General features: G+C 59.1%; 1 protein-coding gene across 4 annotated transcripts; it reads right to left on the bottom strand.

The window, feature by feature from the left end:
* Positions 1–462: 462 nt before the first annotated feature.
* Positions 463–14,314, bottom strand: TSKU (tsukushi, small leucine rich proteoglycan). 4 transcript variants are annotated; one of them, XM_073879753.1, is made up of 3 exons: positions 14,212–14,269; positions 10,251–10,459; positions 463–3,022 (listed from the first exon to the last, which is right to left on the bottom strand). In XM_073879753.1, the coding sequence occupies exons 2-3, from the start codon at positions 10,354–10,356 to the stop codon at positions 1,941–1,943; spliced, it is 1,188 nt and encodes a 395-aa protein (XP_073735854.1). In that variant the 5' UTR covers positions 10,357–10,459; positions 14,212–14,269; the 3' UTR covers positions 463–1,940. The 4 variants fall into 4 exon arrangements, with proteins under 4 accessions (XP_073735854.1, XP_073735855.1, XP_025704412.2 ...); XM_073879754.1 differs by having other exon boundaries at positions 10,251–10,456; positions 14,212–14,229; XM_025848627.2 differs by lacking the exon at positions 10,251–10,459 and having other exon boundaries at positions 14,212–14,314.
* Between the last annotated feature and the right edge of the window lie 1,109 nt (positions 14,315–15,423).

Here is a 15,423-nt window from a genome sequence, read left to right as displayed (position 1 = left end):
GGCATTCAGATGAGCTGCTAGCAAGTTCCCGGGGCTGGAAGTACGCAAACGGGAGTTAGGGGGCCGCAGCAGTCAAAATGCCAAGCAGGAACCGTGTACTGCTGGAGCTGGCGCTCGGGAGCTCAGGGAAGGGGGGCCTTAGGGAAAGCTTCTGAGGAGGTGAGGGAGGAACCAGGTCTATTAGAGTGGGAAGGAGCTGAGCGGCAGGGTCAGGCCAAAGGGCAAGGCCCCCGAGGAACAGCCTGGGCAAAGGCAGAGGTGTGTTCCTGGAGCTGGGGCAGCAGGGAGAGGGGAGATGAGGCTAGAGAGGGTACCAGCCACAGTGAAAGGAGCAAGCACTCCCGAGTAACTGCCTCCCTCGTGTCAGCTCACCGTCCAAATCCCACAAGGCCCCTGGGCTTTTCTGGGAGAACAGGCTGCCCAGGGCCTGGCCATGGATGCCAGTCAAAGGATGGAAAGAGGGACTCTTTATAGTGTTTATTCAATCAAGGACCAGTTAGGTGGAGGGCGGGGCAGGTGGGGGAGGACAGAGCTCTCCTTGTCCTGTGGGCATCCCTCTGGGACCAGCCCCCTGAGGCCCAAGGGGCCACGTACACCCTGGCTTCCACCCAACACCTCCTCCCTCAATGCATCCCCAGGACACAGTATTACAAAAGTTAACAAATGCAATGTTTTTCTTCTTTTTACAAATGACAAGTTTCCATCCCCTGCCGGCAGGGGTGGGGGGGTGGGGTGGTTGAAGGGACAGTCCATTACAAAGGCAACAACTTTTATAAAACAAAGACGAAGGAAAGAGCTCAGGGCTGGGAAGCTGAGATGCCGCCTGGGGTGGAGCATAAGCTCTGATGCGGGTACCTGCCTCCTGATGGATGGGGAAGACAGGGAGACCCCTGTGGAGCTCAGGGCCAGTGCGGGAGGAATCCAGGAGGCCCCCGGGGGTTTCCAGGACTGCATCAACTTCTTGCCGAGTCCACAAGAGGCAGTACACCTCAGGGGTCAACGGATGCATTTCCAGTCTTGACGCTGGGGGACCGCACGCCAGAGTGGGAAACTGGGAGGGCTTGGGACTGGCATGGCTGAAGCTTCCAGAGGCTCCGCGGTGAACTGACTTAACCTGTGCCACACAGCTAGTTATGGGGCCCAGAGTCCCACCTCCGAGGCCCTTGCCTGTCCTGGGAATGACAGGGAAAGGGCACACATGGCAGGATGGGGGGACCCAAGAAGGGGAAAGAGGGCCCGATTTAGAGAAGACAGAAAAGTGCCAAGGGCCTCACTGGGAGGGCACCAGGGTGCTAGGGCCGGCTACGCCTCCGCTGTAGCACCTCAGATTAGCCATGTTCCTTCTCTAGACCTTAGTTGCCCCATCTGTCACGTGAGAAGGCGCACTTGATTTTTTTCTCTAGTCCCTTCCATGACTAAGGTTCTACCCAGGCTTCTCGAGGAAAAGAAAAGGATGAGGTGGGTCTCATGTGCCCAGAGCAAAGAGGGGGGCTACCTCATAAAAGCAGCCCATGCCCCTGAGTGACTGGACCGCGGGCCCAAGGGGATGCTCAGCCGTGGGCCTGACTCTGCCCTGTCGCAGTGGCTTCCTTCTAGCCTCCTCCTGTCCCGGGTCGGGCTGGCCCAGGCCTGAGGGAAGGCACTTTGGGGACAAGTGGGGAAGGACAGCAGGGGACTGCTGTCTGGTTTGGCATCGAAGACCTTCTACTTATGGTTTGGGGGACAACACAGACAGAGGGGCAAGACTTTGCTCCTGGGTGCTGGTCCCAGCTCCAAAGCCTCTCCCTACGTCCACAGCTCTCTTCCAATGAGGCTGCCACAGAGGCTTGTTGGGTCCCCCCACCCCCCCCCGGGCTTGGGCACATGAAAATATAAGTTACCCAGGACCTGAGGGAGCCCAGGGCAGGAGTCCGTTATGTGGCCCCAGGCTATGCCATTTGTCACAAAGTGTCGGGGCCCTTAGCAGCCGATTCCCGGGTGTCTACGCAGTGCAGGGCCACCTTGGGGCTGGAGCCAGGCTGCCGAGGGTAGGTGCCCTCCCGCACCAGCCGCCGGCAGCGCACAGCCTGGCCCACGCTGATGCTCTGCAGTGCTGGCAGGTGGAGGAGCAACATCTCGGGCAGAGGCACCAGGCCCGTGCCCGACAGGTCCAGCTCCTGCAGGGAGCCCAGGCCTGAGAATACCTCGGCTCCTGCCCACTTGAGCTTCGGGTTGCCTGACAGGTCCAAGACCTGCAAGCTCTGCAGCTCACGGAAGCCATGGGGCGCCAGCTGGGGGAGACCTTGCAGGCTGCCCAGGGACAGGTGCGTAAGGCCCGCCAGCCCCTGGAAGGCGCCTGGGCCAACGGCGGCCAGCGGATTCCCATCCAGGCTCAGGTAGCGTAGGGGCAAGTCCCGGAGGTCGGGTACGGCGCGGAGCCGGTTCCAGGCCAGGTTCAGGCTCTGGATGGTGGGTGTGGGTAGGCCAGCCCCCACAGGGTGCGGCGCGAGGCGGTGGATGAGGTTGTGGGAGAGGTCCAAGTGCAGCGCCCGGGCCTGGCTGTGGGTAGTGAAGGCGGTCACCGAGACCTCCCGGAGCCGGTTGTGGCTGAGATTCACGTCGCTCAGGGGTGAGCTGGTGAAGCTTTCGGCCGGCAGAGCCGCCAGGCCATTGTGGCTGATGTCAAGCGACTCCAGGTAGCGAAGGCGGGAGAAGGCGGTGGGCGAGAGGCTGGTGAGCAGGTTGTGGCTGAGATCCAGACCAGCCAGCGTGGTATAGCCCGGCCCGGCCAGCACCGACTCGTTCACGGTCTCTAGCCGGTTGGAGGACAGGTCCAAGTGGGCTGTGTCCAGAGGGATGGGCACGGGCACGATGTGCGGGCCCAGGCCACTGCAATCCACGCGGGTCAGGCTGAAGCTGTCAAAGAGGCCAAAGGTCTCCACCTCGCACTGGCATCCGGGGAAGCATGGCCGGGTGGTCTGGGCCCCGCTCACAGCCAGCAACAGCAGCAGGGGCAGCAGCAGGGGCCACGGCATGGTGGGGGCTGGAAAGAGAGCCACAGGTGAGGGACGGCAGCAAGCACCCCGTACCAGACGGTTCTCGCCCGACCACAGAAGCCACAAGCCGGTGTGTCTGGGCAGAGCTGCCACCACCAGTCCTGTGCTCCCAGGATGCTTCCCCCGGACACTCTTCCTCATGTAATTCCTGGTCCCCGCTCCTCCCTGGCCTTAGTCTCTCCATCTGTGTGGTGGAGGGGTGGACCACATGAGTGAAGCAGCAGAACACTTTCTTAAAAAAATAAAGATCAGCGGGTAAAAGCAGGCATGCTCTGGCTGATGTGAGGGTGGGGACTTGGAACCTTCCAGGCCTGCTTAAGACCCCGCCAGAAACCGCCTGGACTGGACGGGTCTCTGGCTGGCCTCTCCCGCTGATGGGCTAGGGTGTTCCATCCGCCTCGGCTGAGAAAGTGCTGGGTGCTGGGGACTGCGCCACCTGCCTCCCAGCCCGGGCCTACTCAACCCTCACAGTGACAGAAACCGCAAGGTAGCTATTTCTCTTGCCGCTTCACGAAGAGAACTGAGACGCAGAAGGTTCAGAAAGCTATGCACGGCCACACGTCTGGGGGGAAGGACCTGGATGGAGTACGGAGGAAGCATGACTCACTGTCATGGTTTGGCAGTGGCTGAGCCATGTCTGAGACCCACACTCCAACCCCCAAGACTGAAGCCTCTCCCTGCCAGGGGGGCCCGCAGTGACCATCCCCACCCTACCCCTTTTGTGGATAACACCATTTCAGTCCCTAGTCCGGAGCCCCGTCCCTGGCCTGGCCTCCAGAGGCAGGATCCTTATTCCAACGGGGGACCCTGTGTCTAGACTTCGAGATGGGCTCTGGGGACAGCTGTCCCAAGCCCCTTCCCCCTTGCCCTGTCCCCACCCACAGCTGATACAGCTATTACCCCTTGTTGGCCCTTTCTTTAGTGGAGGGCAGGCAGCTGGGCTGGTTCCTTCCTTATACAGATGAAGAACTAGAGGCTCAGAGAGGAACAGGCTTTCTTCCTGAACTAGTAAAAGCAGAGCAAGATCAGAACCTAGGCCTGCTCAATCCCAAGTCCCCTCTTTTCATCTGCTTCCTCCAGCAGGACTGGCGAGGTAGACAGCAGACAGAGGCCCAAGAGGGGCTTTTCCCACTGACACATGCTATGACACAAGCCACGGCCCTCCCCGGCCTCAGTTTCCCTCCCTGTACAATTGTAACAGTAACTGCCAGGCACTCTATGCATGTTGTCACATTCATTCCTCACACCCACCCACACCTGTGTGACCCAAAGCCTGAGTTCACGCCCGCTGCAGCTCCGGGGGCAGAAGTGCTGAGGAGGGAGGGGCTCACAGGGGGATGAGAGAGGGCAGAGTAGTGAGAGCCTCTCAGTCTGCGGTTACCTACTCCTGCCACAGAGCGGTCACTCCGCCCAGGGGACAGAAGGCACCCAGCCTCACCCCAGCAGGTCTCTTCTTCTGGGGTGGCCCTGCCCTGCCCTCCTGCCCAGTCTTCCCACACCCATCCCTCCCACTGGCCCCCAGGGAGGGAGCAGCAGGATACCCCGGCATGAAACTTTGAAGGAGCAGCCATCTGATCTGCACTCTGGCTCTGAGCAGGGGCAGCGAGAAGTGGGGCTCTTCCCTCCGCCCCCGCTACGTGGGCCTCTCCTCTCCCACCCCTTTCTTTTGTAGAGTCCAATTTGAGGATTAAACCCGGCCCAGGTGCATCCTGGGCTTGGGCCCAACTGAGGCAGGACAGAGTGTTCCAATGTCTGGAACCAAAAGGAAAATATTGAGTTGCTCCAGGCCCCCTTTGTTCTGCTGGGTGAGCTTCTCACCACAGGGGTTCATTACCACTCAGAGCCCCACCTTCCCTGCCAAGCCGATCTGCTCACACGCACCCTTCCTGGGGTTTAAACAAACACTACACACACACACACACACACACACACACACACAAAGGCCCCGAGGTTACCCTGTGGTTCCCAAAGGTGATTATACAATGCGCCTATTAAATGCCAGACGGCCCCTCGAGAGCTCCTGCTTATGTGACCGGCAGCCTGAAAGCAGCCCAAACCCTCTCCCCTAGAGCAGGGGTCTCTTACCACCCTCCCCAGGCCTTCCCCCGTCCCCTGTACCGCAAGGCGGTCATTCTTGCCCTGCCCTCTTCACACCAGGCGATTGAACTCCCACCAAAGGGCAACGCAAACTGCGAAGAGCTGGGCACGAACGCGAGGTGGTCATTTCCAGACCACCGGGGACAGGAAGGCCGACATAAAGGGAGCAGGAGTAGCGACCGGGCCCCGCCTGCATAACTGCGCTTGTGGGAGCTCTCTGAGCACCCTGGACAAGGTGCCCCCCCGCCAGCCCCGCACAGCGGCCACCTCTGCCAGGGGCCCCATTCTGTGCCAGGCCTGGACACTCCCAGGGGCAAGTGCTGACGGGGACAGTCCGAGCCAGTCCCCACGACGGGCCAATGCTGGACCCACATTCTCTCCTACATCTGCAGCCCCTCCAGGAGGTCTGCAGTCTTAGGTCCGTTTTAGAGGAAACGGAGGGTGAGAACTGAACTCAGGCCTTGGTAACCTCCTAACTGGTTCGGTTCAAGTGGAACGCACACTTCTGTCCTTTGGTGGGAAAGGAAGAGGGAAGCGACCAGAGAACTCAGGCCCGGTGCCGCGGTCTTTCAATACTCAGCGGCTCCGGGGCTTTGGTGAGCTCGCAGCCGAGCCCAGAGGCCTCTCCGGGGTGTCCCAGGCAGTCGAGAGAAAGAAATCCCCGAGATGCCTTACAACTTTGGAGGTGTGGGCCGCCGTCTGAGAGTCGGTGTCCCTGTCCTGCCGAGAGATCCCCTCTGGGGTAACATCAGGAGGGGTGCCTTTGTAGGAGTGTCTCAGAGATGCTAGGGCCTGGCACTGTGGCTCCAAGCCCTTAGCAAAAGGCTCAGGAGCCAAGGGGAAGGCAGAACTTTCTCAGGGGGAGACTGAGGGAAGATAAGGAATATTCGGGCCAGGGGTGCGGCTCTTTATAGTTCACAAAAGGCCTCTGCTCACTGGATGCCACGAGGGTCGCAGAGCGGGGCGTGCCACCCGGCACTTGAGTGATGAGGAGCCTGTGACCCACTGTGCAGTGACTTGTCCACAGCCTCCCAGCGAGGTGGCGGCGGCCCGTGTTTAGGCTCCGGTCTCCTGATTCCAGGCTTGGGCTTCCCAGCCCACTCAGAATGGCTGTTGAAGTCTCTTAGGGATTTTATGGAGACCATAAAAATCATGCTCAGAAAAGTCCACAGCCTCATAGAGGGGGCTGATGCCATAATGCTAGGTATCGTAAGGATAAATTGCATATCTAGGAAAATTATAACTATGCATTAAAAAAAACACACAACAACCAACCCAAATCCTAATTTTGGAAAGTCTAGAAAAAAATATATCCATGCAACAGTAGTTTTTCTTTAGATGGTAGAACTTTGAGCGATTTAAACATGTTTTAATCTCCTTTTCTCCCATTTCCTCTCTTACAGGAGAAATATATATAAAGCACACTGACAAACCCACTAACAGAGCCTCCCAAAAGACCATGGCCATCTCTGCTTTCTCTGATCTTGGCTAGCCACAATCCCTGAGCCTCAGTCTCCCCATCTGTAAAACGGAGATGTGAATAGCCAGCTCACGGGACTGTGGTGGAGACGAAATAGAATGGTGGCAACGGGGCCTCCCTGGCAGGCTTCCTAGCACATGGGAAGACTGCAGTGTGGTCTACCCTGCCCTCCCCCACAGACTGGGAGCTGGTGGGTGGGGGCCAGCAGGCGGGCCTGACCCATCTCTCTTCCTCCTTCCTTCGGCACACATGTATGAAATGTGTCAAAGCTCTTATCAGCACCCTCTGGGAGAGCAGTTCTTTCCTGGGTGGCACACTGTTTCCACAGGACTGCTGGATCTGTGAAGGGATGAGTAATGTTGAGTTCCCCTTGACGGAAACCACTAGCCTCAGCTCCGTGGAGAGGAAAGGCCTTCACAGAGAGCCAGAATCCTTGGACGCTAACTTGCAGTGTGAACCAGGCAAGTCACTTTACCTTTCGGGACCGGCTCCTTAAACTATGAATCTGGGATGGTAATGATGGTCCCATCAGCCTCAGAGGGGACAGGGGTGAAGATGAGACTGGGAAGCTGATTATTCCCACTGAGAAATGAGGCCCTGGGGGGTGAGGGAAAGATGGCGCCTTTTGATCTGACCTACAGCCATTATCCACCGTGGAGGTCATCACCGCACCGCTTCCTGGGGAACCTGCACAGGGCCTCAGAGCTTTTCCTGACATGGTGCTTTGCAGGCCTCTGCCCACTGGGCAGGGGTGGCCCTCCAGAGGAGAACTGTCATTCTGGGGTCAATTCCCTGCTCTGAAGAAGCTATGATCCTGGCAACTGGAGTCCCGTGCCAAACCAGGCAACTCGGGCAAACAACTTCCTCTTTCTCAGCCTGTTTCCTTACCTAAAACGGAGACAACAACGCCTTCCTCAAGGGATCGCTGTGCGGACCAGAGACCACAGTGCAAGGAGCTGACGGAAGTGCGGTTGATGAGGGCTGGTGCCTTTCCTGAGCCGTAGGGTAGAAGGAGCCCCCCGAGGGCCCTCCCCCATCCCCTTCACCACTCTCTGGAGGCTGAAAGGGAGGCGACAGGATGACTGTGCGTGGTGACAAGACAGGCCCTGGAGGACAGGCAGGAGCCCCAGCCTGGTCTGCTCACACCCGTGGACGAGTCCCCTCTCCTCTTTGTGCCTCAGCTCCCCTGGCTTCACAGTGAGAGGTTCAGCCTAGCCCCTGCAGCTCCAGCGTCTCAGGAGGGCAACACGTACCAGAAGCATTTACTAAATCTCTACTGAGTGCAGGGCGCTGTGCAAGGCCATGGGAGGTGCATGTTGGGCGCGGGTGGGGGGACCAGGCCCCTGTCCTCAAGAGGCTTACAGACCAGCCGTGGGGACAGGAGAGCAAGTCGGAACAAGACGGCTAACACCTGCCTTGCACCCAGAAGAACGGGACTCCTGTGCCCAGCGTGCCACCATCTGTGTGACCTTTACGGTGTTCTTTCTTTCTTTGAGCCTCGGTTTTCTCATCTGTAACAGTATGGACCCTGCCTCCCTCTGGGACCTGTGATCTACCCTGGGGAGGAAGGGAAAGGCAGACACGTGGCCACCATCGAAGGCAAGGGAGGAAAGGGATCTTTGGCCCAAGACGTATCACTTCTTTCCCGAACCCCGGCCTGCAGATAAAAGACACTGGTCAGCCAGCCTACAGAACACAAGGGCTTAGAAACTACCCACCCTGGGTTGGGGGGACACCGCATAAGGTCCTCTGGGCAGGGGCCAGGAGTTATTCCTTGGTGGGACCACTGTGGCTCTAAGCAAAGTTGGCCGATGGCCCTGTGAGGTCAGAAGACAAACCTGCGTGGCTATTTCCTAACGGGCTCCGGGCAGCATTCCCTCCCGTGACAGCGAGGGCCTGCTCAGACAGCCCCCAGGACAGGTGTGGCCACATCACTCCCCTTCTCAAAACCCTCCCAACCTCTCCTTCTACCTACAGACATCAAGTTCGCCCTGGCACAGAGGCACGCTGTCCCCACGGTCGTCCCTCCCCCAGCTGAGCCCCCGTCTTGACCTGAACCTACGGTGGGGAGCTCTGAACAACTCGGCCCTTGCTCGCACTTCCTCAAACTCACAGAGAGTTCAGGGTGGGGAACTGGAAGGTCCCCCAGCGATCACCGGTAACTGAGGCCCAGAGGGGTAGTGACGACAAGGAAACGGCAGAGCAGGGCCCAGGACCCGGGTCCCGGTGCCTGACTGCGACCAGCGGCACCCACGCCCACCTGGCCTGCCAGGGCCCTGCCTGTGGAACAAAGTTGTTCTATCCACTCGGGCCCCAGAGCCGGTTTCCTGGCCTGGGCCTCTCACGCCGTCCGCGAGCCTCCTTCGGCTGCATACTCACTACATCCTATCCTGTGATTTACCTGCCCATCTCCTCACTTCAAGTGTGAGCGGCTTGGGGCAGCGACTCTGCCTTCTTCACCTGTCCATCCCTCCCCGACGCTGGTGTCAGAGCCAGGCCTGGAGGCCATGGCAGACCCAGTCGGGTGAAGAACAGGCCTGCTGGACTCAGACCCAGGTGTAAGGCCAGCCCCACACCTGCGTGCCTGAGGCAAGTGTCAACCTTGTTGGGTCTCAGTGTCCTCAATAGGGGCAACGACACAGGGTTGGTCAAAGCATTATGGGAGAGCGTGTGAAAACACTCGGCTCCGTGTCTGCCACATGCTAAGTTCTCCATGCGTGGTAGTCGATGACGGCGATGACTTACGAAGCTTCCAGAAGGCAATGACCGTGTTACTCTTCTTCATGTTCCTCCCTACCCAAGGACCCAGCGCAGCGCCAGGCACCCGGCAGGTCTGTGACTGCTTGTACTAACATTCTCTGGACAGTGTGCTGGTGTCGGCTGGCCAGGGTCCAAACTCCCTCCTCCTTCTCTGAGACTCATCTAGAGCTCAGGGTTCTGGCTTAGGCCTTCCTGGCCCCAGGTGCCTGCCCCTGGTGCCACATCACAGCATTTCTGGGCCAAAGATTTGCCAGCTCCTCACCACAACTTCAAAAGGGAGCCCCTGGCACAGGAATGAGGTGGGCAGGAGGCTGAGCCTTGGGCTGGACCAGGGCCCCTGCCCCCACCTGAGATAGGCCGCTCGGTGCTGAGCTGCTGAGGCAGCACCGAGCTCAGCACCGAGCGGCCTCCCACCCTGCTCCCTCCGCCATGAGCTCACTCGAGCTGATGCCAACGAAATCCCCAGGTGGAAATTCCACGAACACCCTGCCCCCTCCCTCTTCCCCCCCTCCCCCCCCACTTAGCTCTGGAAACTCAAGGCAAAAAGAATTTCAGGGCCTTGAGGGCTGACTCTCCCAACAGAATCACTAATGCCGTGTGGCATTAGTTTGTACACATCTGTACAAACACATCAGCTCACTGCGCACCTTCTATATCACCATCTCGTTTCTGCCTCATCACAGTCCTTGACCAGGGGGATCACTGTCCCTATTTTGCAGACGAGACTGACATTACTCAGCTGGGTGGTAGAGGAACCAGGTCTCAAACCCAGATGTCTGAGCTCCAAATCCCTCCTTATACCACTGGGACTCAACTTACAAATGGGCCCGTGTGGGCGACGGCTAGAGCTGATCGTGCTGGAGTGGAATTACATTTACCTGTCTGTCCTGTGAGCAGGGATGGGGTCCGATTGATCTGTATGTCCTTGGAGCTGAGCACTGGGGTTGGCACAGAGCGGATACTACATGAAGACGTATCAGGCATTCAGAACACTACCACTTCACCAAAGGACACCTCTTAACCTTTCCGACGCCTCAGCTGTGATCTGTTCAGTCACCCCACAAGATCAGCTGGTCAGGTGGCCCTGCTACGTGAAGAGACCCAGAGAGGTTCGGTCATCTGTCCAGAGTCACACAGCCTGTGAGGACAGGGGCTGGACTCAGGATCCAGGTACTGACACCCAGTGCCTGGCCTCCTCTATAACATTATCCCCGGTGCAGTTGGGCCCAGCAACCTTGGCCGAGGAGGATGATCTACAGGGAAATGGGCAAGGCTCCTAAGACTATTTCCTCCGTCCGGCGTGTCTTCTTCCTGAAGCTCGCCAAGATCCCTTCGGTGGAAGGCAGCATGTGTAGACTCACGGGGAGGCAGTCTGGGGCAGAGGAAGGGGTTTTGCAGCCAGGCAGACCAGGCGCCAACCCCAGAGTGCCTCTCCTGCCAGGAGGCTTGCGTGTGCCCTCACCCCTGAGTCTGAGCCTTCCTCTGTAACATGGTGAGAATTCTGGTATTGCTCCCAGCAGGTCACTGGGATGATTACACAAGGTAAGAAAGATGAAGACTCAGTCCCAGGCCTGGCACGCATTGGTGCTCACTGCATGTGGGTTCCTGTCCCCTAAAGGCTGCTTTCAGGGGCCAGGAAAGAAAAAGGAGCTGCGACACCAGCAGATCTGAAGGTGAAGCAGGGGCAGAGTTTAAAGAATCTAAAATGCGCCTGGGAGCCTTGGATTCTCTCCTAAGGCACCGTCCAGGGCCCTTCCTGGGCTACAAATGCTGACCAGGATTTAGCAGGGAATTGGGAAGCGGGTTTTGGAAAGGCTGCAGAAGACAAAGCAGGCTGAAGCAGGTGTGTCACCTCTGACAGAATGAGGACAGAATGAGAATCGGGTAGGTGGGTCACCATCTTCCCCTCTCTCACCCCCCAAGCCAGGCAGTGACCTCGCCCTGCCCAGGTTCAGCTCAGGAGGCGTCCCGGCCTGGACTGCTATGACAGCCTCGTTCCTAGCCCGCTGCGTCCAACTGTCAGCCTTACTGGGCACCCCAGTACAATCCCAACAGAAGAATAGGACCTACCACTGCTCCCACTTAGAACCCATCCTACGAAGATGACTTGCCAGACTAGAAGTCCATTTTGCTTCCAGGGCCCCACGCCTTTGCACAGGTTGCTCCCTCTGACGAAGACGGCAGAGATGCCCTTTTCTTTGACCTGCATCGCCCCCTAGGCTCCCATGGCCTCTGGGTTGCTCATATCAAAGTATGATACCCTTTGTGGTTTGTGACCATCTGTGGATCTGTGTCCTGCTCATCTCCTGTGTGGGGCCTGGCCGCGTGAAAGGGGATAAACCAGATAAATTTAATGTCCTGGACAGAAAGCTTCCTCCTGCTTGGTGAGGACATCACTGGCCCAAGCTTGCAGGAGACTTCGGGCTTTGCCAGGTGGTGAAATCAGGTTTAGGACCGCAGCTGAAGTTGTCTCTGCCTTCTGGTGTCAGTGCAATCCCACACCACAGGCACACCACAAACCTCCTCTCATTTTGTTAGCACATGTAATTTATCATCCTATTTGGCATTCACCACAGATCAGTGAGACAGGAATTACTAATGTTCACATCGGAAGGATGAGGAGACTGAAAACCAGAGGTAAAGTTACTTGGCCAAGGTCACAGAGCTAGGAAGCGACAAGAGTGGGAGTAAAATCTAGGTTCTTGACTCTGACTCTGCCTGCAGACTGGTCTCTCAGTCTCCAGCACCGCCCACAAGCCAGAGGAAGTTTTCTTGGAATTATCAATCCCACGCTATTATGCCTGCTTAAACCCACCAGCAGCTCTCCACCACCTGCAGATTCAAATCCCAGCTCCTAGGCCCGGCATTCAGGGCCCTCATATCTGCCCCCCCCTTCCCTCCCAGGGGAATTCCAACCCCCACCCCACCCCAACACCCACCTTGCATTGAGTCCACAATGCTGACCACCTCTGTGCTGTTATGAGAATACACAGCCGCACAGTGCTGTCCCCTCAGTGAGAGACACTTCCTGCTTACCCCTGCTGCTGCATTCCAGCCTTCCCTTCCTTGGGCTGCAGGGGCTCCAGGCCCACCTCACCTCATCCCTCCCTACCTTCAAAGCCACCTCCCCTGCCCCCATTCAATACAGCAAATCACTGCCTGGGGACTGCTCTAGAAAGAATGGAGGTGCGTGTCACACATCAAAGTGTTTCCAGGTTCTGTGGTCTCCAGCAGTCAGCCACGACAGAAAGGGAGGGGTGAAGTTGTCAACATCTTCCTTTCCAGAAGGCAAACTGAGGCAGAGAAAGGAAAGCGCCAATGTTTGCCTCCTTCCCAGGTGAGTGGCTTGTGGCCCTCCTTCACATCTGCAGCATCCCCAAAACTCTAAAGTTAAAGACTGGGTGGAGGATGGTTGAGGGGGCAGGGGAGGGAAGGTGTTAGGGCTATCTCCGAGACTCAGGATCAAAGGCGCAGCAGGCTTCCACCCCTGAGCGCTCCCTCTGGGGTCAGACCTAGGCTCCGCAAGTCTGGACTTATCTGAAGGGTAGAGCAGGCAGGAAGGAAGGATCGGGGAAGTTCCTGAGTCACCTCCTCGTCCCGGCCAAGTGTGGGCGGCACCGCTCTCAAGCCGAATCCCGCAGCGCGGGTAATCCAGACTGCACGCTCGGCGCCCAGAGGGAGTTCTCTCGCCCCCATCCAGAGCAGGGTGACTGCGACTCCGAGAGGCTGAGCAACTCGCCCAGGGCTGGACTTGGGCCCGTGGCCGTCCCACTGGGAACCAGTAGGTGCCGGGATCCCAGAAGCCGTCGCCTCCCCACCTACCGGATCGGAGGGCTGGTCCCCCCATCCCCCGGGGGCGGGACGCCAGCGGAGAGCGGATCTCAAAGCGGAGCCGGGGGTAGGGGCCGGCCTTTCGCCAAGCAGACACGTCTCTCTCGGTCACACACACTCCCTCGGAGAAGCGCCCGGCGGGCAACACCGGCTGCCGTCTCCTCTCCTGTCCTCTCCCGCTGCAGCCCCCACGCCGGGGCCCAGAACTGGCCGCTTACCTCTCTTCTAGCTGGGTCGGCTGGGGTGTCCCGCACGCTCCGCCCAGCCGTGGCCTGGGCGAGTCCCCCAGCGCGGCTGACCCCCGCCCCCATCCTATGCCATCCCCTCGCGGCTCTAAGAACCTCAGGAGGTGAAGGAGGGGCGGGCCGCCAGCGCCCCGGCCCCGGCTGCAGCGGGAGGAGGACGGGGGCTGTTGCCGGAGGAACCAGGAGAAAAGTTTGAAGTCAAGTCGGGGGCCCGGGTGGACAGCAGGGGAGCGAGGAGTTGGGGCGGTGTCTGGCTCTCGGCGCGCACACACTCCACGGACACCCAACCCAGACACGTCGACAGGCACAGACCACGTACGCGGACACACGACGATGAGCCCACCCACAACCAAACGCGGGCCCACAAAACGTGGACATAGGCACCAAAAAGCCACACAAAGCCACGGACACACAAAAGGCTCAGGCAGATGCACGTCCCCGGATCCAAATCTACAAAGACCCACAAACGCGTGATGCACGTGTCCGCACAAAGACCCCAGAGGCGCCGGCCCCCGGCCCGCGTCCAGAGCCTTTGTCTCCTGGAAGCCCTCACCCCTTGGTACGTGTTCCCTACCCCGGCCCAGCCCCAGGCACCCCGCAGCCGCTGCCGACGCCCTGGATCCAGGAAAAGTTGAGGGGCCCGGGGCCCGCCCCCAGAGTCCCAGCGCCTCCCGCCCGCCGGATGGGGCGGCGAGGTTGGGGTCCGGGGCTCCGGACCTTCGCCCTCAGCGCGACTCCCGCTCCGCCCGGGACCCACACCCACCTGGAAGCCTGCACCGCAGCCGCCTCGGCGCGCTCACCCAGGCGGCCCGGCCGCGGGCTCTCCGGCCGGCGCTTTTCTCCGCGCGGCGCGGCCCGCCCCCCCGGCCCCCGCCCGCCGCTGGGAGCCCCCCGCCCCCGCCTGCCCGGCGCCCAGTGGCTGCTCGGGCCCGCCGCCCGACGACCTAGGGAGTGTCGCCAAAGTGCCGGCTTTCCCGGCGCGCGCCCGCCCCGCCCCCCGCCCGCCTGCGGAGCCCTAGCGAGCCCGGGTTCCACCCTAGGGAGCGTCTCAAAAGTGCGCACGCAGCTCCCGCCCACTCCAGTCAGCCTCGCTCCCAGCTTCCTGCAACCCGGATCCCTGCCCCCTTCGCCAGAGCGCCTGAGCAACCTCAGCAGATGGCCGCATGGTCGGGAACATCTGGAGGTCGCAAGAATGCGTGTGTGCGTGTGCGTGTGCGTGTGTGTGTGTGTGTGTGTGTGCGCGCGCGCGCGCGCGCGCCAAAGAGACGGTGGGGGGACGTTAGGAAGAAAGAGATTGAGTGGGTGAGGGTTCCCTCTTCTCGAGTTCATCCTTTCGTTTTTTTAAATGAGTGAAAGAGGTCCAGAGACATTAGTGAGAAGTAGACCAGGAATCTGAAACCGAGCAAGACTGGCTGAAAGACGAACCCGCAGAGGGGAGAGAGACAGGCTGAAGGCAGAAAAACTAGCAGGAGAGGAGAGGGAAAGCGGCAGACTTACTTGCTCTGAAGGGAACCGTGGACTTTGGCTGGATTTCTAAGAAGGGAAACTGTGTGTGTGACTAGGCACCACTTATTCCTCTGCAGCTCATCCTCTCTTCACCCCTCTTTACGTTTATAAGGTCAGGAAGACATCCAAAAAAAAAAAAAAACTTTTAAAAACGGGGACTGGGAGAGAAATTGCCCGGTGGATGCCTTCCCAGTGTGGGGCTTGGGTGAGTTTGTGTCTCCCATTCTGCACACCTAGACAGGGGTACGGGGTAGTTGTCAGGCACCCGAGAGGTATCTGGCCCAGGGGTGGAGGGAGGCTTTGGTCTTGAACCCTGGACATCCCAGGAACCCCCTGTTGTGGAGAGGGCCCCTGGGTGCAGAGATTGGGCAGTGTTCCCCCGGCAGTGGCCCAGACTTGCACTCCCAGTCTTTTTGCTTATTTCTTTATTACCTTTTTTTTTTTAATTAAAAAAGTTGCTTGGGCTTGT

The sequence above is a fragment of the Callorhinus ursinus genome, unplaced genomic scaffold, assembly GCF_003265705.2.
Source record: "Callorhinus ursinus isolate GAN/ISIS: 27379988/994484 unplaced genomic scaffold, GSC_fseal_2.0 scaffold35, whole genome shotgun sequence".
Lineage (NCBI taxonomy): Eukaryota > Metazoa > Chordata > Mammalia > Carnivora > Otariidae > Callorhinus > Callorhinus ursinus.
The sequence above is the reverse complement of the archived record's forward strand: the minus strand, read 5'-3'. Positions and strand labels throughout refer to the sequence as shown.